The sequence below is a fragment of the Rousettus aegyptiacus genome, unplaced genomic scaffold (genome assembly GCF_014176215.1).
Source record: "Rousettus aegyptiacus isolate mRouAeg1 unplaced genomic scaffold, mRouAeg1.p scaffold_m13_p_16, whole genome shotgun sequence".
NCBI lineage: Eukaryota > Metazoa > Chordata > Mammalia > Chiroptera > Pteropodidae > Rousettus > Rousettus aegyptiacus.
In genome coordinates, this window is record NW_023416291.1 from 22,699,092 (window position 1) to 22,715,990 (window position 16,899).

At 50.1% G+C, this 16,899-nt stretch overlaps 1 protein-coding gene and 1 pseudogene across 2 annotated transcripts in view; both read right to left on the bottom strand.

Moving 5' to 3' along the window:
- Window positions 1-201: 201 nt before the first annotated feature.
- Window positions 202-16,899, bottom strand: part of FAM167A (family with sequence similarity 167 member A) — a 35,544-nt gene continuing 18,846 nt past the window's right edge. Inside the window, exon 3 of one of the 2 annotated variants that reach the window (XM_016160928.2) lies at window positions 202-1,633. In XM_016160928.2, the coding sequence (XP_016016414.2) occupies window positions 1,370-1,633 (264 nt within the window). In that variant the 3' untranslated portion in view covers window positions 202-1,369. Of the gene's footprint in view, window positions 1,634-11,873; window positions 16,828-16,899 lie in introns of those variants that run through there. The other variant, XM_036233599.1, reaches the window with a different exon arrangement.
- On the bottom strand, window positions 5,102-5,220 carry LOC118612566 (annotated as a pseudogene).

The window sequence follows — 16,899 nt, forward strand, 5'->3', positions numbered from 1 at the left end:
TTGATATATGATCTGTCTAGGTATTATCATAATGATTTAATACATCAATATTCTATAGCCACTAATGAGCTGTGTAATCTGAAGGAAGTCATTCTTTCTTTCTCTGGCTTCACTTTACTCCTTAGTGAATGAGAGGTCTGACTAGATGACATCAAATGTCACCCCCTCCCCGCCCTCCCCCCCCGCCCACCACCACCACCACTACACACACACAGCTGGCAGGGAACACCTGACACGTGGCACACTACCAGGTTAACTTTCCTAACCTGTCGAGGTGCTCACCTGGCTGATCCTCACTCTTGTCATTAGAGAGAACCTTTCAAAGTAAATTCCTGAACCTCCGTACTTGACCTACCCAACTGGCTTCACCATTTGGACAAAAAATCAAACAGTTATTAACAAGTTAGCAACAAAATAGTAACAGTCTGATTCAATTAAAATAAGTCATTTAAGTCAGGCACAGAATCTCAGACAAGCTCAGGGCAAGTGCCTGGGCTCCCTCGAGTCTTTCTGGGGAGGGCACGGAGGTGACAGAGGTGACACTGTTGGAATCCACCAGGCAGCCTCTGCTGGCCCCGGGGAGAAGTCAGCTGCGGGAAATCCGCTGACAGACTGCCCAGATCTGTCACCAGCAGTCTCCTAGGCACCCCCCCAGGGCTGTGGGGCGGCGAGGGGCTCTTTGGAGATTGGAACTGGTACATGCGGCTGGGCAGGTAAAAGATGTCTGTGCTTCTCCACCCAAGCCACACCGGTGCGTCCTGGCACACACTGGAAACGAGTTACGTGGCACGCGGAAGTGCTAACTGTGGGGCCTGCACCCCCGAGCTGCACGCCGTGCGCCTGTCAGCTTCCCCTCCCTGCTGGGTCCCTGTCGAGGCTGGTGAGTCACCTGCTCAGGGTGAATTCGAGCCAGCACTTAGGGGACAGCCACAGCAAGATGGGCACATCTGATACATCTAGTCACCTCCCTCTGGGGCTCGGGGCCTGTGGGGAAGCCTTCCGCAAGAATCACAGCTTTGGGGGGCCGCCTTTGGGATCCCAGTTCTCATAGCACCAGTGATTCCTGGAAACAGGAATGGGGGTCGCTGAGGGGAGGACTGGGGTGCGCCAGCTGGGAACCCCAGGTCTCATTGAACATCTGGATGGAGTGGCTCTTTGGATGTGACGTGAGAGCCAGTCATGGGTGTGCTGAGCTTGAAGCTAGGGTGGTCACCCGCTGACAAGCCCTGTGGATCCACAGTTCACCAGTCTCAGGGGAGCCCTGACTCCCGCGAGACCCGCTTGGAGTAACTTGGCCCCAACTCCCTTCCAATCCCCCCCATCCCCTCCACCCCCCATTCTGGCTCCTCTGCCCCCTGCTAGGGGCTTCTCAGCACAGGGAGAACCTCCGGGAGTTGATGTTCATCTTGGTGACTCCAATGAGCTTGAGCGGTGTGGAGAGGCTGAAGGAGGAGGCCAGCGGGGAGTCACAGAAGAGGTCGGACAGCTCGTCCCGCTCCTCCAGCTCGTAGGTGGCATCGTTAAGCATCCTCCTGTGGAGGTCGCAGGTCTGCTCAATCTTCAGCTTGTTGATGTCACTGCGCAGGCGCATGAGCTGCCTGGCCAGGTGCTGGTCCTGCAGCCGCATCTCTGTCTGCAAGAGGGGAGGGGTGTCGGCACTGAGCTGGGCGGGGCTGCGGCTCACGGTCCCTGGCGAGCACAGCAGACCCACTGTCAGGAGACCCAAATAATGGCTTGCAGCATTGGTCAGACCTCCAGGAGGTATTATTGGCACATTCTCAGCTGGGGCGGGGGCGGCACACATACCGAGGTGACGAATGAGGATGTGCTGGACAAACAGCACTTTGTGCTGAGCTAGATACTTTGTTTAAATCCTTTGGAAGAGGTGCATGTTATTCCTGGCTTAATGGTATTTCCATTTCAGACTCATTATTTACAACTGGATTAAGAGTATAAAGAAATGCATGGGAGTGATAAATACCAAATTCAGGAGCATGGCTACCTCTGGGTGGGGAGGGGGTAATGTAATTGGGGAGGGTACATAGGGGCTTCAACTTGTATGGTGATGTTTTATATCTTATATTGGGTGGTGGGTATGCTGTTATATTATTCTTTAAACATTTGAGAATGCAATGTTTCTTAATAAAATTTCAAAAGAGCTAAACGTAAATATATGCTAATAATTATTAGATGTTTTACTGTAAACCAGGCACTGTTCTAAGTGCTTTGGGTGTGTATGAGCCCCCATTGCGATACAAAACACCACAGACTGGGAGGCTTACACAAAAGACATGTATTTCTCACAGTCCCGGAGGTCAGGGAGTTCAAGATCAAGGTGCAGGCTGATGAGGTTCCTAGTGAGGACTCTCTTCCTGGGCTTGCAGGTGGTCACTTTCTCCTTGCGCCCTCACATGGTGGAAAGAGAAAGCTCCTGTCTCTCTCTCTCTTTATCAGGATTGTAAGCCTTTCATGGGGGCCCCTTCCTCATAACCTGAAAATCTAATCACCTCCCAAATGCGCCACCTCCAAATACTATCACAGTGGGGATCAGGGCTCCAACATGTAAATTTTGGGAGGACACAGACATTCAGTCCATAACAGGGTAAATTAACATGCAACAGTCAACCTCCTGCACAACGCTGGAAAGTAATTTCATCATCATTATCCACAATTTATAGATGAAGAGGTAGAGGCTCGGTATAGTAAGCCACTGTGTCAAGTCACAAAGCTCATAAGTGACAGAGCTGGCATTGGGAACACAGACTTGAACTCAAATACATTGAACTCAGAAGCCCAAACTACTGACAACTAAGTTCTCCTGCCTCTTCGGGTAGAGTTGGGGCGTAGGGGTATGGAGCAAGTTCTGTGCTCAGTGACCTAGTCGAAGGTTCATAATATTTCCAGTGCCTCAGGAAGGGATGCGATAGTAATTCCTCGCCTGGTCTAACAGGTACAGTTTCCATCATCCATCTACATGCCGACCTCGGTGGCAGCGCACAGCCGGTCCCGTGGCACCGAGTGTTTGGCAGGTCTGGGAGCGTTTCCGTGAGTTGCTCGGTCTCACAGGTGTGTGGCAGCAGAGAGGGGCCTGAGGCCCGCGGGATCTCTTCAGGCTCCCGCTGAGGAGCAGCTTCCATCAGCGGCACGCACCGCCGCTGAGACGACCACCAGCTCGCCTGCTTGGCACCGATGCGATTCCGACTCACCCTTCACTCAGCCTGCGCTTCGTAAGTGCTCCTTGTTTTAGCGTTTTGTGTGTGTCTCAGCTGTGCCATTTACCTGGTGCTTGGAGCCATATGGATTTAGAAAAATCAACTGTGAGATCCCAGGGTGCCCTTCCTCGTGGTGATGTAAATAAACCTAAATGTTCTTACTCCCCCCCCCCGCCCCCCCTCCCCATCCCCCACCCCGTTAGGTTCAGAATCAAGTGTATTACAGGGTAGAAAAATAAACAGCTTCACCAGTCAGCATTTTATCGTTCTTTTCCCTCTCTCTCTTTCATTTTAGTATATCTTTCTGCCAGTTTCATAGATGAGGAAAATCAAGATAGAAAGTCTTGATTGGGGAGCAGCAAAGTGTTAAATGGCAGAATTGGGATTAAGGTTCATAGGCTCCAGTTAATTAGGTTACTTCTCAATCCTTGGGCATAACAACCCAAATTTGTTACCCATTAGACATTCTATTGATCTAGAATAGCACCGAATTAGCGGCGGCAGGCTCGCCACTGGACAGTTGGGTGTTTACTCGTTTATTTGGAGCTCCTAGCCATGCCTGCAGCTGGGCAAGGTGCTGCCTAAACTCCTCTGAAGAAGACGGGGGTCCAACTTCAAAGACTGTGCTGGCTCGCATCCATTGCTTTATTCGATATGGTCTTCTGGGAATTTTACTCAAACTTTGAAAAGCCAGGAACCCTATGGTTTAGACTTGACCTTTGGCTTTAGGAATTGGATCTTTGCTCTGAAAAGATCCTTTAGAGTTGGAGACTTTCAGGTTGGGAAGGTGTCCGGGAGTGTCTGTGAGATGCTGCTGGCAGTGAGTACCTGGTGGGGGAAGGGGCCATCTTTCTACGGCTGATAAATCTGGTCAAAGGTTAGAGGAATGATTTAGGGTTTAAAACACATCAGAATCAGCTGGACAGAGGGGCGATAGCAAGGCACACGTCCAGTTTCCTTTCACAGGACAAAGGCCACCTTGGTGGAGCTGCCTCGCACACCCACTCAGCTCAGATGCACTCAACTCTGCATGAGAGAAAGAAGAGAAGAAACCATGTTCCCAGTAGGGCTGGTGACTCTGGCCAATTCCTCTTGTTTGTGCCCCAAGGCAAGGAGGGGCTGGGAATCTGAGGTGTCCTCAGCAGGCCTTGGTCTCACAGTGTGAGCACCCCACCGGGGCGGCTGCCCAGAATACATATTATGTTATGTCCCCCAAATGTAAACCATCTATCTCATCTGATGCTCAAAGAAAGCGTTTGTTCCAACACAAGAAAAACCGTAAATGTTGTCCCTACTCTCACCTACTCTGTGGGCCACAAAGGGGGTTTCCAGACACTAATTTCACACTGATTTGAGTCCTTACTTAAGAGGTAACTCTGCTGTAATCAAACCAGATCCATATAGAAAAAAGTTCCCACAGAAACTCGAATAAAATATGCAAGGCTAAGATGCTTTCCTCGCCCTCCCCCCCAATTTTTTTCAATTGTGGTAAAATACACATAACAGAAAGCGTACGGTTCGGCGAGATGAAGTATATCCTCGTTGTTGTGCAGCCATCACTGTCCTCCATCTCTGGAACTCTTTTCATTTTGCAAAACTGAAACTCTGTTCCATTAAACAACAACTCCCTGTTCCCTGTCCTCAGCCCCTGGCAACCACCATTCCACTTCCTGTCTCTATGAATTTGATGACTTTAGGCACCTCATATGAGTGAAATCTATAGTATTTGTCTTTTTGTGACCAGTTTATTTCACTTAGCACTACTATGTCCTCACAGCTCATACAACTAAGAGGCTTTTTTTTTTTTTTTTTTTTTGCGATGCAACCCTTGGTTGACCTCAGATTGCAAGGACCTTGTCAGCTTATACTCCCTTATTTTTTCTTTTTAACTCCTACAGCACCTGGTCTTCCTAGGTGGTCTCCCATCCCAGTACTAACCAGGCCTGACCCTGCTTAGCTTCCGAGATCAGATGGGATCTGGCTTGTTCGGGGTGGCATGGCCATTGACTAAGAGGCATTTTATAAATTAAATCCTCTTAGAAAATTCTAGTGAACATCCGTTTTGTGGATCCTGTGTAGAGTAAGTCAGAAGATTGGCAGTTCCCGAGGATGGTTACGGAGAGCGGGGTCTGGGACGGAGCTCCTTCCTTCTTCTACTCTCTTCTGCCAAGGAGACAATCCAGCGGCAAAGACAACACATGCCCATACATACTGTCAGGTACAGGTTTCGTATATTATTTTATTGCATCTTCCCATGACTCTAGATGATAGGGTTTTCTATCTGTTTTATGGTTTAGGAAACCAGCTCTGAGAAGCTAGGGAACTGTGCATGGTGCTGCCGAACACAAGGGCCCCCCAGGGCCCAGAGCTGGCGACCTCGCCATGACTCCTATCCATCCATTGGTAGGCTGGGCCCAGAGGCAGCAGAAATGGGAAATCCATTGCTGTAGAGTTAGAATCTGGGTTCAAGCTGAACCTTATTCCTCACTAGCTGTGTGGTTTTGGGCAAGTCACTAATGCTCCTTGAATTTCTGTCTCTTTATCTACAGAAAAAGCATAATGCCTATTCCAAGGACTGTGAAAAGCAAATTAAATATAAGTAATACGCCAAATCAGCTGAACAACACCAGTCAGGTGAAGGGAAGAGGTTCACCGCTGAAGTCTTTTCTCTCCAGGGTAAGGGACAGGATGTGGGAATTGCCAGTGCTTCCAAGTTTTAAGATTTGATTAGAGAAACTGAGAAACTGGTCCCAAGGACTCAACTATTAATGTGGGTTTAATGCTCTCCTGGCAAAGGCTCAACTATAGGAAGAGAGGATTTGTAATCCCCCGCCCCAGGGATAAAGGCACTTGCTGGATTCTCAGAGGTGTGGCTTGTAATTCCAGCAGTCCTATAATTAGGGTACAGTACTTGGTAAAAGGGAGCGAAACCACACATCGCTGTTAGCACACTGTGGTGAAAGCTCAGGAAGAGGGGTGGCGGATGACCGGGGGCCTCTTGCGATAACCGCGCTTGTGGTCTATGCTTGGCCGTAGCCCTCATGGGTTTGTTTTCTTGTCAGACAAGAATGCTTTTTAGGAGAGCCTGCTTGTTTCTTAAGGTAGAAGGTGAATCCCCAAGGGCAGGATTAAGTAACTGAAGTTGGAAATTAGACTGTTTAAACTGCTCTTCGAGAGGAGATTTCCTTCGCTTGGCTTGGTGAGGGGTGGCGAGGGGCCGAGGGGAGAGGAGACTCCCAGGAGTATGGCCAGCAAGGAAATTCGGAGGACAGAAAGACCTAATACGAGTGTGTAAGTGGTTTGCTGTGGGGTCTCTTCAGCCAAGTCTCACGGGTTAGAAGAGGCGCTGACTCCTGCTTCTGGCTGGGTGACGTAAAGACAAAGCCTGCCGTAAAATGATGTGGAGGGTGCCTGGCAGCGCCTCAGAAAATTACACGCAATGATCCGGCAACCCCGCATCTACGTACATACTCAAAAAGAACTGAAAGCAGGGACTCGAGCAGGGATTGGTTCCTGGCAGCATTGTTCACAGTGGCCACAAGGCAGAAACGACCCCAATGCCCGGCGACAGGCGAATGCGTGAACAAAATGTGGCACATCCATACAGGTAAATATGATTTAGCCTTAAAAGGAAAGGAAATTCTGACACATGCTACAACACAGCTAAACCTCGAGGACAATATATAAATGAAAAAACCCAGACACAAAAGGGCAAATACTGTAGGAGTCCACTTACAAGAGGCATCCAGAGCAGTCAGAGTCGCAGAGACAGAAAGGACAATGGTGGCTGCCTGGGGCCGGGGGGGGGGGGGGGGAATGAATACAGGCTTCTAGTGTGGGAAGATGGAAAGTTCCAGAGATGGGTGGTCGTGGCCGCTGCACGACAATGTGGATGTACTCAACGAATTGTACACTTAAAAATGGTTAAAATGGTACATTTTATGCTATACATGTATTTTCCCACAATTTAAAAACAACAAAAGCTTCCATTTGGGGTGACCACCCCGACCTGGTTTGCCCAGGACCTTCCTGGGTTTAGCCTTCGAAGTCCCAAGTCCTAGAAACCTCAGAGTCAGGCAAACAGGAATGGCTGATTCGCCCTACCTGTGACAAGCGTGGCTGCAGGCGCTGGCGACAAGGACCCATCCCGGGCAGTCAGAGCCCCCAGCCGTGGGATGCAGCCTTCAGCTAGAGCTGCACTGGGAACCGACCACATCCTGATGGGGTGGGAGCGGTCAGGAGTTTGACGGCCTCTCTGAGATGGTGAGAGGAGCGGGGGTCACAGAAGGACTCCGACCGACTGGCAGGGGGAGAGAGTATCGTGCTCTTTGCCAAAGGCTCCTGCAGCACATGGGAGAAGCAGCACTTTCGTGGAAATCCGGAGAATCTGCTTCCATCCTCGGCACCCCTCACCTGCTTCCTCTGCGTTCACGCGCTCTTTCTAAAGCCCTGAATAATTTCTTGGTGTCCCAGGGAAACAAATACCCTTATTCCTCGTTGCCAACAGGGTCCACTTGGATACTTTTTAGACCTGATATCTTCAGCTCTAAAATGTCCTGAAGATTTTAGGTGTTAAAAAAAAAAGTATATATAAATATCAGACCATCAGGAGCAGAAGAGGCAATTCTGAAGGTGCCTTTAACGCAGTGCAGCTTCTGCAGCCTAAAACGGGCGCGAATGTGTGGAGTCGCACGGATCTTCCTCTTGCCAGCAAAGGTTCGTGACCCCTATTCATGATCTGCATTGTTTCTCTTCTCTAGTCTTTTGTTTTCTGGAGAATTCTGTACGTTTGCCTATGAAAGCTTCAGTGTTCTCTTAGTTTGGAAAAACAACAAGAGAGTGACCGTGGTGTGACACGTGGCCCTGTGCAAATCTGAAAGCACATTTGGGCCAGAGATTTCTGAATGCATCTCTAATGCTCGCCCCAGAGAAATCCCAGCGCCCAAGGGCCAAGCAGAGCTGAACGCATGAACTAGAATGGAGAGAGCATGGTAATTAGCACAGATCTGGGCAGACAGAAAAAATCCCAAGGTGATCGAGGGCATTGTTTAATTTCTATTTCCAGGCTCGTATCTAAGGCATCTCAGCCCAACAGCTGCAATTAGTCCCTGACCGATGTTGAAGAGAGACTGGGATTAAAATCCAGGCCATTTTCTCAGCAGCGTGTGAGGAAACAGAACGTGCTCTGTTGTCTATGAGATTTAATTCTTAACCTTGAAAATAGTTTGCGTAACCTGTCTCATGATTCTTTATCTTAACCAGAATGTCCAGCTTATGTTTTAATCAGCGTTGTGTAAAAACGCTTTTAGAAGTCTAGATTAAATATTATTCATAATTTGATCATGGGTTTGGCCTCTTAAGAGCCAGGATAATGCCGCTAGGGCGAGTGGGGTCACTGAGGTGTGCTGCTGGATGACAACTCAGATTCTGGGGGAAATTTTAAAAGATTTTTTTTTTAAATACCTCTAAAAACCAAACTGAGCTTGTGAACTTATTTCCAGGAGAAGCTGTCAACTCTGGGCGAAGGTTAGAATGGGTTCTCAAAGGTCTCCACTCTGCAGCTCCTGGCCTGGGGGCCAGGGCAGATGCCAGGCAGGTTTGGGGATCTTTTGGACGCCCCCGGCTTGGGTTGTGGGTAGGCAGGAGAAGACCATGGCTCCCTTGCCCGGGGCAGGCGATGACTTGTCCGTCTGGCCGGGTTACTCTAAGGGGCTGCCGTGCTCCTCTGAGAGCCACGGTGTCTTCTGGGAGGGAAAAGTCGGGCAGAGCCCCAGAACTGGGGCAGAGAGCAGGCGGTGCCTCAGGAACTGCCAGGGGCTCCCCGTCCTCTATGGCAAGAGTCAAGCTCTGCATGTATGATGAGGTCTTTGATTTTTAAACTTAGAAGGTTCTAGGTCAAATTGCCATCTTCCTGAGTGAGACCGGCCTTTGGAAAAGATGGGGTGACACATTCGGAAGTGCTTCCAGATTTGTCCCCAGAGGCTCTGAGGGTCTGAATGTTTGTATCCTCCCCAAATTCACATGTCGAAACCCTCGGTGTGATGATGGCATTTAGAGGTGGGGCCTTTGGGAGGTGCTTAGTCACAGGAGTGGAGACCTCATGAATGGGATCAGCGCTCTTATAAAAGAGACCCCAGAGAGCATCCTTGTCCCTTCCACCATGTGAGGACACAGCAAGAAAGAAATCTGTGTCCTGGAAGAGGGCCCTCTCCTGACCATGCTGGTACCCTGGTCATGGACTCGCAGCCTCCGGACTGTGAAAATTAAATGTCTGTTGTTTATGAGCCGCCTGGTCCGTGCTATTCTGTGGTAGCAGCCCAAAAGGACCAACACATGGTCCTAGCTCAGCCCCTAACGAGAAGAGTGGCTCTGGGCAGGTCAGGTGACCCTGTTGTAAAAAGGGGATGCCATGTAAAGCTGCATCCTGGACGTGACGGGGGCCCGAACGCCGCACACCTAGGAAAGAAATGTTGTGCCCAACAGCGAGATCAGGAGAGGTGGGCACTGTGGCTGCCTGGGGAAGGCGGGTCCAGATCAGCACGCCCAGCCCCTAGTCTCCTCTCGCCCAGCGCCCCTCACTCACCTCCTCCCAGGCCCCCTCCCCGCCTCCTTCCCCTCCCACTCCATACTCATCCTACACTCAGGAGGCTGATGGGCAGGTCAAAGGTACAGCCAGCCCTCCTGGCTCCCCTGCTCTTTCCAGCCTTGACACTCCCATTCTGAGCCCCTCATCGCCATAGAGAGAGAAAAAGGAAAAGAAGGAAGGAAGGAAAAGGAAAGAAAGAAAAGGAAAGGAAGGAGGGAAGGAAGGTCGGCCAGTCGGTCTTGGGTTTCCACAGCTTGGAAAAACCTGAGAGAAGCATCCTGGCCTTCCCGCCCAGGTCCCCCAGGCTTGGGGAGAGGTAGCAAGTAGAATGAACAGAGCAGCGGCTCGTGGGTCTGAAGTCCTTCTCCACCCTCACTGGCGGTACAACTCTGGGCAAATCGCTCAAGCTGCCTGAGCCTCAATTTCCTTATTTGTAAAATGGGTGTAAGAATAATGCCTACTCTGAGAATTAAATAAATAAAACATGCAAAACTCTTGGTACGGGACAGAGGGTTCCATCAATGTTAGTTCCGCTTCATCCCTTTTTTACCGTCAGAATCACAGAGCTAAACGTTCGATTTATCTTTTTGTTGTTGTTATTTCTCATATGACACTCCCAACCATCCTACTAGATTAGAGGAGTTCTTGAGTGCAGCGGTTCTGATTCTTCTTTGCTCCCCAACAGTGCCTGGAGCACAGCTAGTCACCCACCGATGCTCCCCACACACCTGACACCTGTTGCTCTCCACTCCACCAAGCACAGCTCCTGGGGTGGGTAGCGTAGTATTAGCACCTCCATCATCAGGTGGCTCATTCAGTGTCACGGAGCTAGTGATGCCAAAACGCTTCAAGCTATGAAATGAAGGCAGGGGACCCTCCTGGACAGAGCTGTCCTTAGCTGGGACAGTGAGGTCCAGGCCCACCAGCGTGGGGCCATGATCTTCCCCACCTCCCCTGCCACTGCCCAGGACAGCACATGGAGGCCACACTGGACCAATGGCCGGTCCTCGGGCTGTGGCACTCGTGCCAGGCTGCTGGAGAGGAGCCCACAGCACAGCTATTCCCGCTGGCCCCCCAGCCAGACTGCAAGAAGGGCCGGCTCCATCACCACTCCGAACCAAGACGCCCTGCTGGGGTGTCTCGGCAGGAGGGTGGACAAAGAGAAGACGCGCCTAGAGGGGACTGTCTTCCTGTTCTGCCAGGAGTGCCTCCTGTTGCCTTCTGAACCTCCACCTGCAGGAAGCACTACCCGGCCCAGGAAAGGATTACGCTTCGTTCAGTGATCGCTGAAGCTTGGCGTCGGCCGGGGCAGTCGTCAAATGTGAATGCAGGCAGCTGAGGGGCCCTGTCATCCTTAGTGGTCAACAGTCCCGGCCGCATCAGCTCTCACACTGAGTGGGACAGGCGCAGGGACTTCTGGGAATTGCAGACCTTATTTTTTGTATCTTATTCTAAGAGATTCTATGCCTGCCCTTCCTTCCTTCCCTCCTTCCTTCCTTCCTTCCTTCCTTCCTTCCTTCCTTCCTTCCTTCCTTCCTTCCTTCCTTCTTCCTTTCTTTTTCTTTCTTTTTCTTTCTTTTTAAATCTATAGGCTACATGGTGAGGAATGTGTACCAATTATATCAGCAAGACAGAAGAATTTAGTTCTTTTCTCTCTTTTGTCTTTTTTCTTTTTCTTCCCTCCACAGTTATATATAATATATTCCTACTCCGAAAATTCAGAAACCACAGAAAAGTCCAAAGAATAATATTAGCTCCCAACAATTAAAGATCATTTCTGTTTGCGCCTATTTCCTTTGCTGATACCTTTGTTTATACATTCTTTAGTAACTGCTGGCCAAATTCTGCAGGTTGTTGGCGTGGACAGGCTGAGAGCCCCTAGCCAGACTGAGAAGACTTTGCCTGGGCAAAGAAACACCTAGATTAGAAACTCTCTTGTGAATCAAACCCGGCTTAGCTAACCACCTCCCTGGATGGCCCTGAGCAGATTATTATTCTCAGTTTTGGAACAAGCACAGCTGCCCCTGCCCGCCACCCACCCCCCCCCCCCGCCCCCACCCCTCCACTAACGGGTGTGCCGAGGCATAGCCAATAACTCTGTAACCTTCTACATGGGTCCCGTTCTGAAATTAGTAGAGTTTTAAACGCAGGCTTGTTGACAACTTTTGGCCCCACTGACTTGAACATTCGGTGTGAGTACCTATACCCCATCCAAAGTAAAGAGATCTGGATCCAGAGCCAGGAGGTGTGGGTCTGTGTCTTGATTTAGCCACATCCTTGCATTTGACCTTGGGCAAGTCACTTAAGCTCTCTGACCCCTCATCATCTTTCTGAGCCTCAGTCTTCTCGTCTGTAAAATGGGAATAGCGAACACTTCCAAACCTCTCACAGGATACTGTACACAAAAGTGCCTCGAGAACCGTAAAATTCTCCCCAGATGAGAGGGATTGATGTGGCTGCCATCTACACATTTCTCACCTCCATCCCCATCGGAACATGCTCTGTGAGTGTGAACTGTCATTCGACTGTATCATTAAGCAGAAGCGAATAAGGTAGGCCGCAGAGGGCTGTGCCTGGACACCTCAGTCATGTGCTTGTAGAGCAGGCTGTGCAGGCAGGAGAGGGTTAACCAGGAGAGGATAAACTCCAGCTGCCACCAAGGCGGGGCCAGCTGCATCCTGCCACAGCAGGCCCTAGAATGATTAAAACTTGTCAGGTGTCTGCTCCCTTTCTCTAACAGTCATAAACACCTTTTGGGGGCTCTGTCTGCGGGGATTCAACACCTGTGTGAAGCTAAAAAAAAAAAAAAAAATTGTTGTGATGCCCAGGGATTCTCGCCACAAGGCAACCCCTTAGGAAGCTGGGATGTTTTGTTTATAGTTTTGGCGCCATACAGGCGAAGCAGAAGAGTTCTCCCTTTCATCTCTCAGGTTGGCCAGGGGAACATTTCATCAGGATTAAAGGGCGAAGACAGAAGGGAGCATTCCTTCTTTCCTGTGCAGCCAGCTCTGGGACCAAAGGCAGTCAGAGGCCTTTGTGATGCATTCTGAGAGTCCCACAGCTCCAGGGTTGAGCCCTCTCTAACTTACCCCTTCCTGAAGAATTGCCCCCCACCCTACCCCAGGCCACCTGGCCACCCAGGAGGGAAGCCTGAAGGTGGACGCTGCGACCCCCTAGCGAGGTGAGCAGACTGGAGCAAGCAGACTGGCATGACGACCACCTAACCGGACTCTGAGTCCGTCTCCCCCAAACAGTGAGGCTGGGCGTCAGCCTGGAGAAGCCAGGTGGCCCAAAGCCACCTGGTGCAGAGGGGGCAGCCCTGCCTGCACAGCCAGATGGCAGCCGGTTGTCTGCAGACGCGGGTCAGGCCTTCCTAACTGGAGGACAAATGCCGACAGGATTCGAGGAGCTCTACCTTTTGTGTGTCCCCCAACACATCACCCTGAAGGAAAACCCACTCTACTTTCAGGTGTCTGGGGGCTGTCACGAGCGACAGTTATTTTCCCTGAGGTGGAAGGTGAAAGGAAGTGTGGACCCCTGAGGGAGCTACTGGGATCCTTTACTGCCTTGGAAGTAAGTCAAAATTCAAGCAGTCACTCTCTACCTTTGAGCTGGCCTTCGTCAAAAAGGGTCAACACGGACAACGAACAGCTCTCCGGTTGTAGCAGCTGCTCCTTAGGACACGTGTTTGCCCTCGGCTAGACACGAAGCCACAACCGAGCCAACGCTTGAGTCCACTTGAGCGTTTGGCTTTGCGTAGGGAAAACGGCCACACAACTTACTGAATTATAGACTTTTAATCTATTTCCTCAGCCACGTCATGAGAGAAGACGAATTTGTACATGAGCCTGACAAACTGGTGGAAAGAGCTTGCCCAGGTGTAGAGAAAACTTGCTACTGGGCTTAGAATAAAACAAGGGTTATTTGAAACCACTTTTATTGAGTTAAAAAATAGATTAATTTTTAACGATGACTAGAATGAGTTAACAGATACTGAATTAGAAAAACAATGACATGAAGTTTAATGTTTTGACTGAGACTTAAAAACAGGAGAATGGGTTTGTTATTTGAATGTTGAACCCTGCTTTTAATTCAATCAAAGGATTTTACAGGTTGCCTTGTTAACAGTTGAATCTTCTAAACGGGCAGAACTGCATGTTTGAGTTGCTGCCTGCCAGTGTGTGTTTAGGCTGCTTTTGACCTCAGACGTACCCTCTTCTGAATGGATTCACTCAGTTCTTGGACCCTCAGTGTGAGATGCTGTGAGCAGTTCCCGGAGGCCCATTTGCTGGCTGAGGCCCACGCCAAACGGGCAGTCATGGCAGGGACAGGGCTCAGGGTACAGGCTTGGGGGTCCCTGGGGCTTCCCTCTGAGGTCCCTTCTTGGTCCCCTGGCCCCAGTCTTACCTGTCTTTCAGTCCCAACGCTCAAATGGTGGTCCGTAGACCAGCAGCATAGCATTACCTTGAGCTTGTTGGAAATTCTGAATCCTGGACCCCACCCCAAACCTTTAGGATTAGGATTTTTATTTTCACAAGAGAATCGGGGGATTTGTATGCACATTAGAGTTTTAGGGTCAGCACTCTAAGAGAAGATCTACCACACAGCCAAGTAGGCATGCCAACCAGCCCCTCAGCCAGAGGACCGCCTCTCCAGCCTCATCTCCTGCCTCTCCCCAAGCTCTCTACTCTCAATGGTGAAGACCGAGTTCAAACTCTGGCTCTGCCACTTACTAGCGGTATAATTCTAGGCAGGTCGTCTGACTTCTATGAGCCTCAGTTTACTCATCTGTAAAATGGAGACAACACCCACCATCACAGAGGTCTGTTTTAAGAATCAAAGAGATAATGGAGGGATGGGACTCTCATTCAGTCCTGTTTCTCCTTCTGCCCCCACTCCCACCCCCACGCATTCATATCTGTGAATTTACATTTTCAGGAATCACATAGCAAAGTTAAATGCCTTTGGAAGATACTATGTAGTATGGCAGCTAAGAAGAGCATAAGCAATGCAACTGGCTGAGCTACTGTTGGAATCTCTGCTCTCTCACTTATTGCTACATTCTCCTCTGAGCCTCAGTTTCCTCTGCTGTAAAATGGGGGTAACAGGAAGGTGTTACCAAATATGACAGTCAGAAGAGATAACCAATGCATGTGATATACCTAGCACACAGTAAATACTCGATCTGTGACAAACCACATTATTATTGTTATTATTACCCACCCCTGGTAGCACAGAGACATGGCAAGAGGGTGGAAAATATCATGCAAATATAAAGCATTAGTAATAATGTTACTGTTCTCTGTACTTATTTAAGGGAGCCTTTGGCAGCTAAGTCAGTCCTGACAGTAAATACTCCTCCCTTCGCCTGTGGAGTATCACTTTGCATTACCCATGGTTGTCTGTGACCAGCCTCTCAACCAGCATCCTCTAGCCAGGGCACCTCGTGATGCTTGGCTTACAATGGTCTGGCAAGAAAACGAGCATGGCCTGTAGGTCTGTGGCAATGGTTCTTGACCTTGGCTGAACTTTGTAATTACCTGGGAGCTTTAAAAACTCCTGATGCCCAGTACCCCAGGTCTGGATGCTCATTTGATGGGTCCGGGGTGTGGCCTAGGATCTGGGAGGTTTCAGAGATTCCTTGCTGATTCTAATATGCAGCCTGGGTGGAGAGGCACCTCTCTCATCTACAGGATGAGGAAGATAAGCTCTAGAGGACTCCCTACCAGCTTATACACAGAGAATTCCTTCTCTGATCTCCACCCCAAAGGGGGCCCATGGGGAATCTAACTTAGAAAGTAAAAGCATCTGCTCCCAAAAGCAATAAAACCTCATATGAACTCTAAACCAACAAACCAAATCCTTGATTAGTGGAAATATTTTTTGTTCCTCTTTACAAAAACAAATGAAAGCAGTTCAGCCTCAGGAATTTAAAGAGTGACTTCCAGGGTTCGTCCTGGCCACCGGGAGTCTGTCTCGCCTCACCCCCACGAGCACCCGTGGTTATGGAGCATCCAGTGACACAGCGAGAATCCATAGGTACCCCATCTTTTATACAAACCTACTTATACTCCAGTTACTAAAGACAGGCATACCGGAATGGTGTGTTTTAAGATGCAACATCAAAGATTAAAACCAAAAAGAGATTTCTAGTTAATCAGATACCTGAATCTCTGAACCACCCCTCGCATTCCAGACTCAATTTTTTAGTTCGGTTCAAAGGGAATGCCAGGCCCCTATAGGGCTGTGTTTTTTAGGATTATGCAGAACAAACCAAGCAGTCCTCTGCCTACTCTGTTGACTCTGGAGATACTAGTGGCTCTTGAAGGCAGCTGGCCCTTGCTTGCTAGCTCATCTGTGGCCAGAGTGGCCTGACTGGACAGGTGTGATTTGGGCCACAGGTGACGGGGCCAGGGGCAGGAGCTGAGAGCCTGCGGAGGGTTAGCGTCATGTCTGGCTCTACGGAGAGCCTGCTGTGCCCACAGGCAAGAAAATGATGCAGCTGCTGGTCTCAGTTCCCAAACTCAGGCCAGTTGCTTACACTCCTTTCCCCTGCACGCCCTCCTCGCCCTGACTTCAGGGCACTTTCTCACTCAGCCTCTGAGGCCCAGCCCAAAGCCTCCGCCGCGGGCCTGATCAGCCACGTTGCCCTCTGCGTAGCTCCTCTACGCAGCTCAGTATTAACAGAGCACCACCGGGATGAGCCTGGGCTGCGTACAGCAGCCCCCCCACAGCTCTGCGCCCCAACGGCTCCACCTTGAGCTTACCCACTGTCTGGCACAGTGCCACGGGCGAGTGGCCACTCACGCTTCCTGAATGAGCAGTCACAGGAGCCAGCTGGCAACTTGGGTGGATGGCAGAGTTAGAGGGTTTCAGAGAGAAGGAGGGAGAGTCACATTTCAGGAGTCCCCTGAGCATTCCAGGAACAAGGGCATGAGACTCTGATGCGGGGAGTGGCACTGAGGAAGGCCGGGGACACCTCCGTGGGCTCAGGTTCTTACGGGCAGCACTGGCTTCCTTTATAAGTACCTGCGATCGACGCATGGATCTCATGTAACCACGTAGTAATGAGGTCTGCCCTTGATTTAATATAACAGAAAG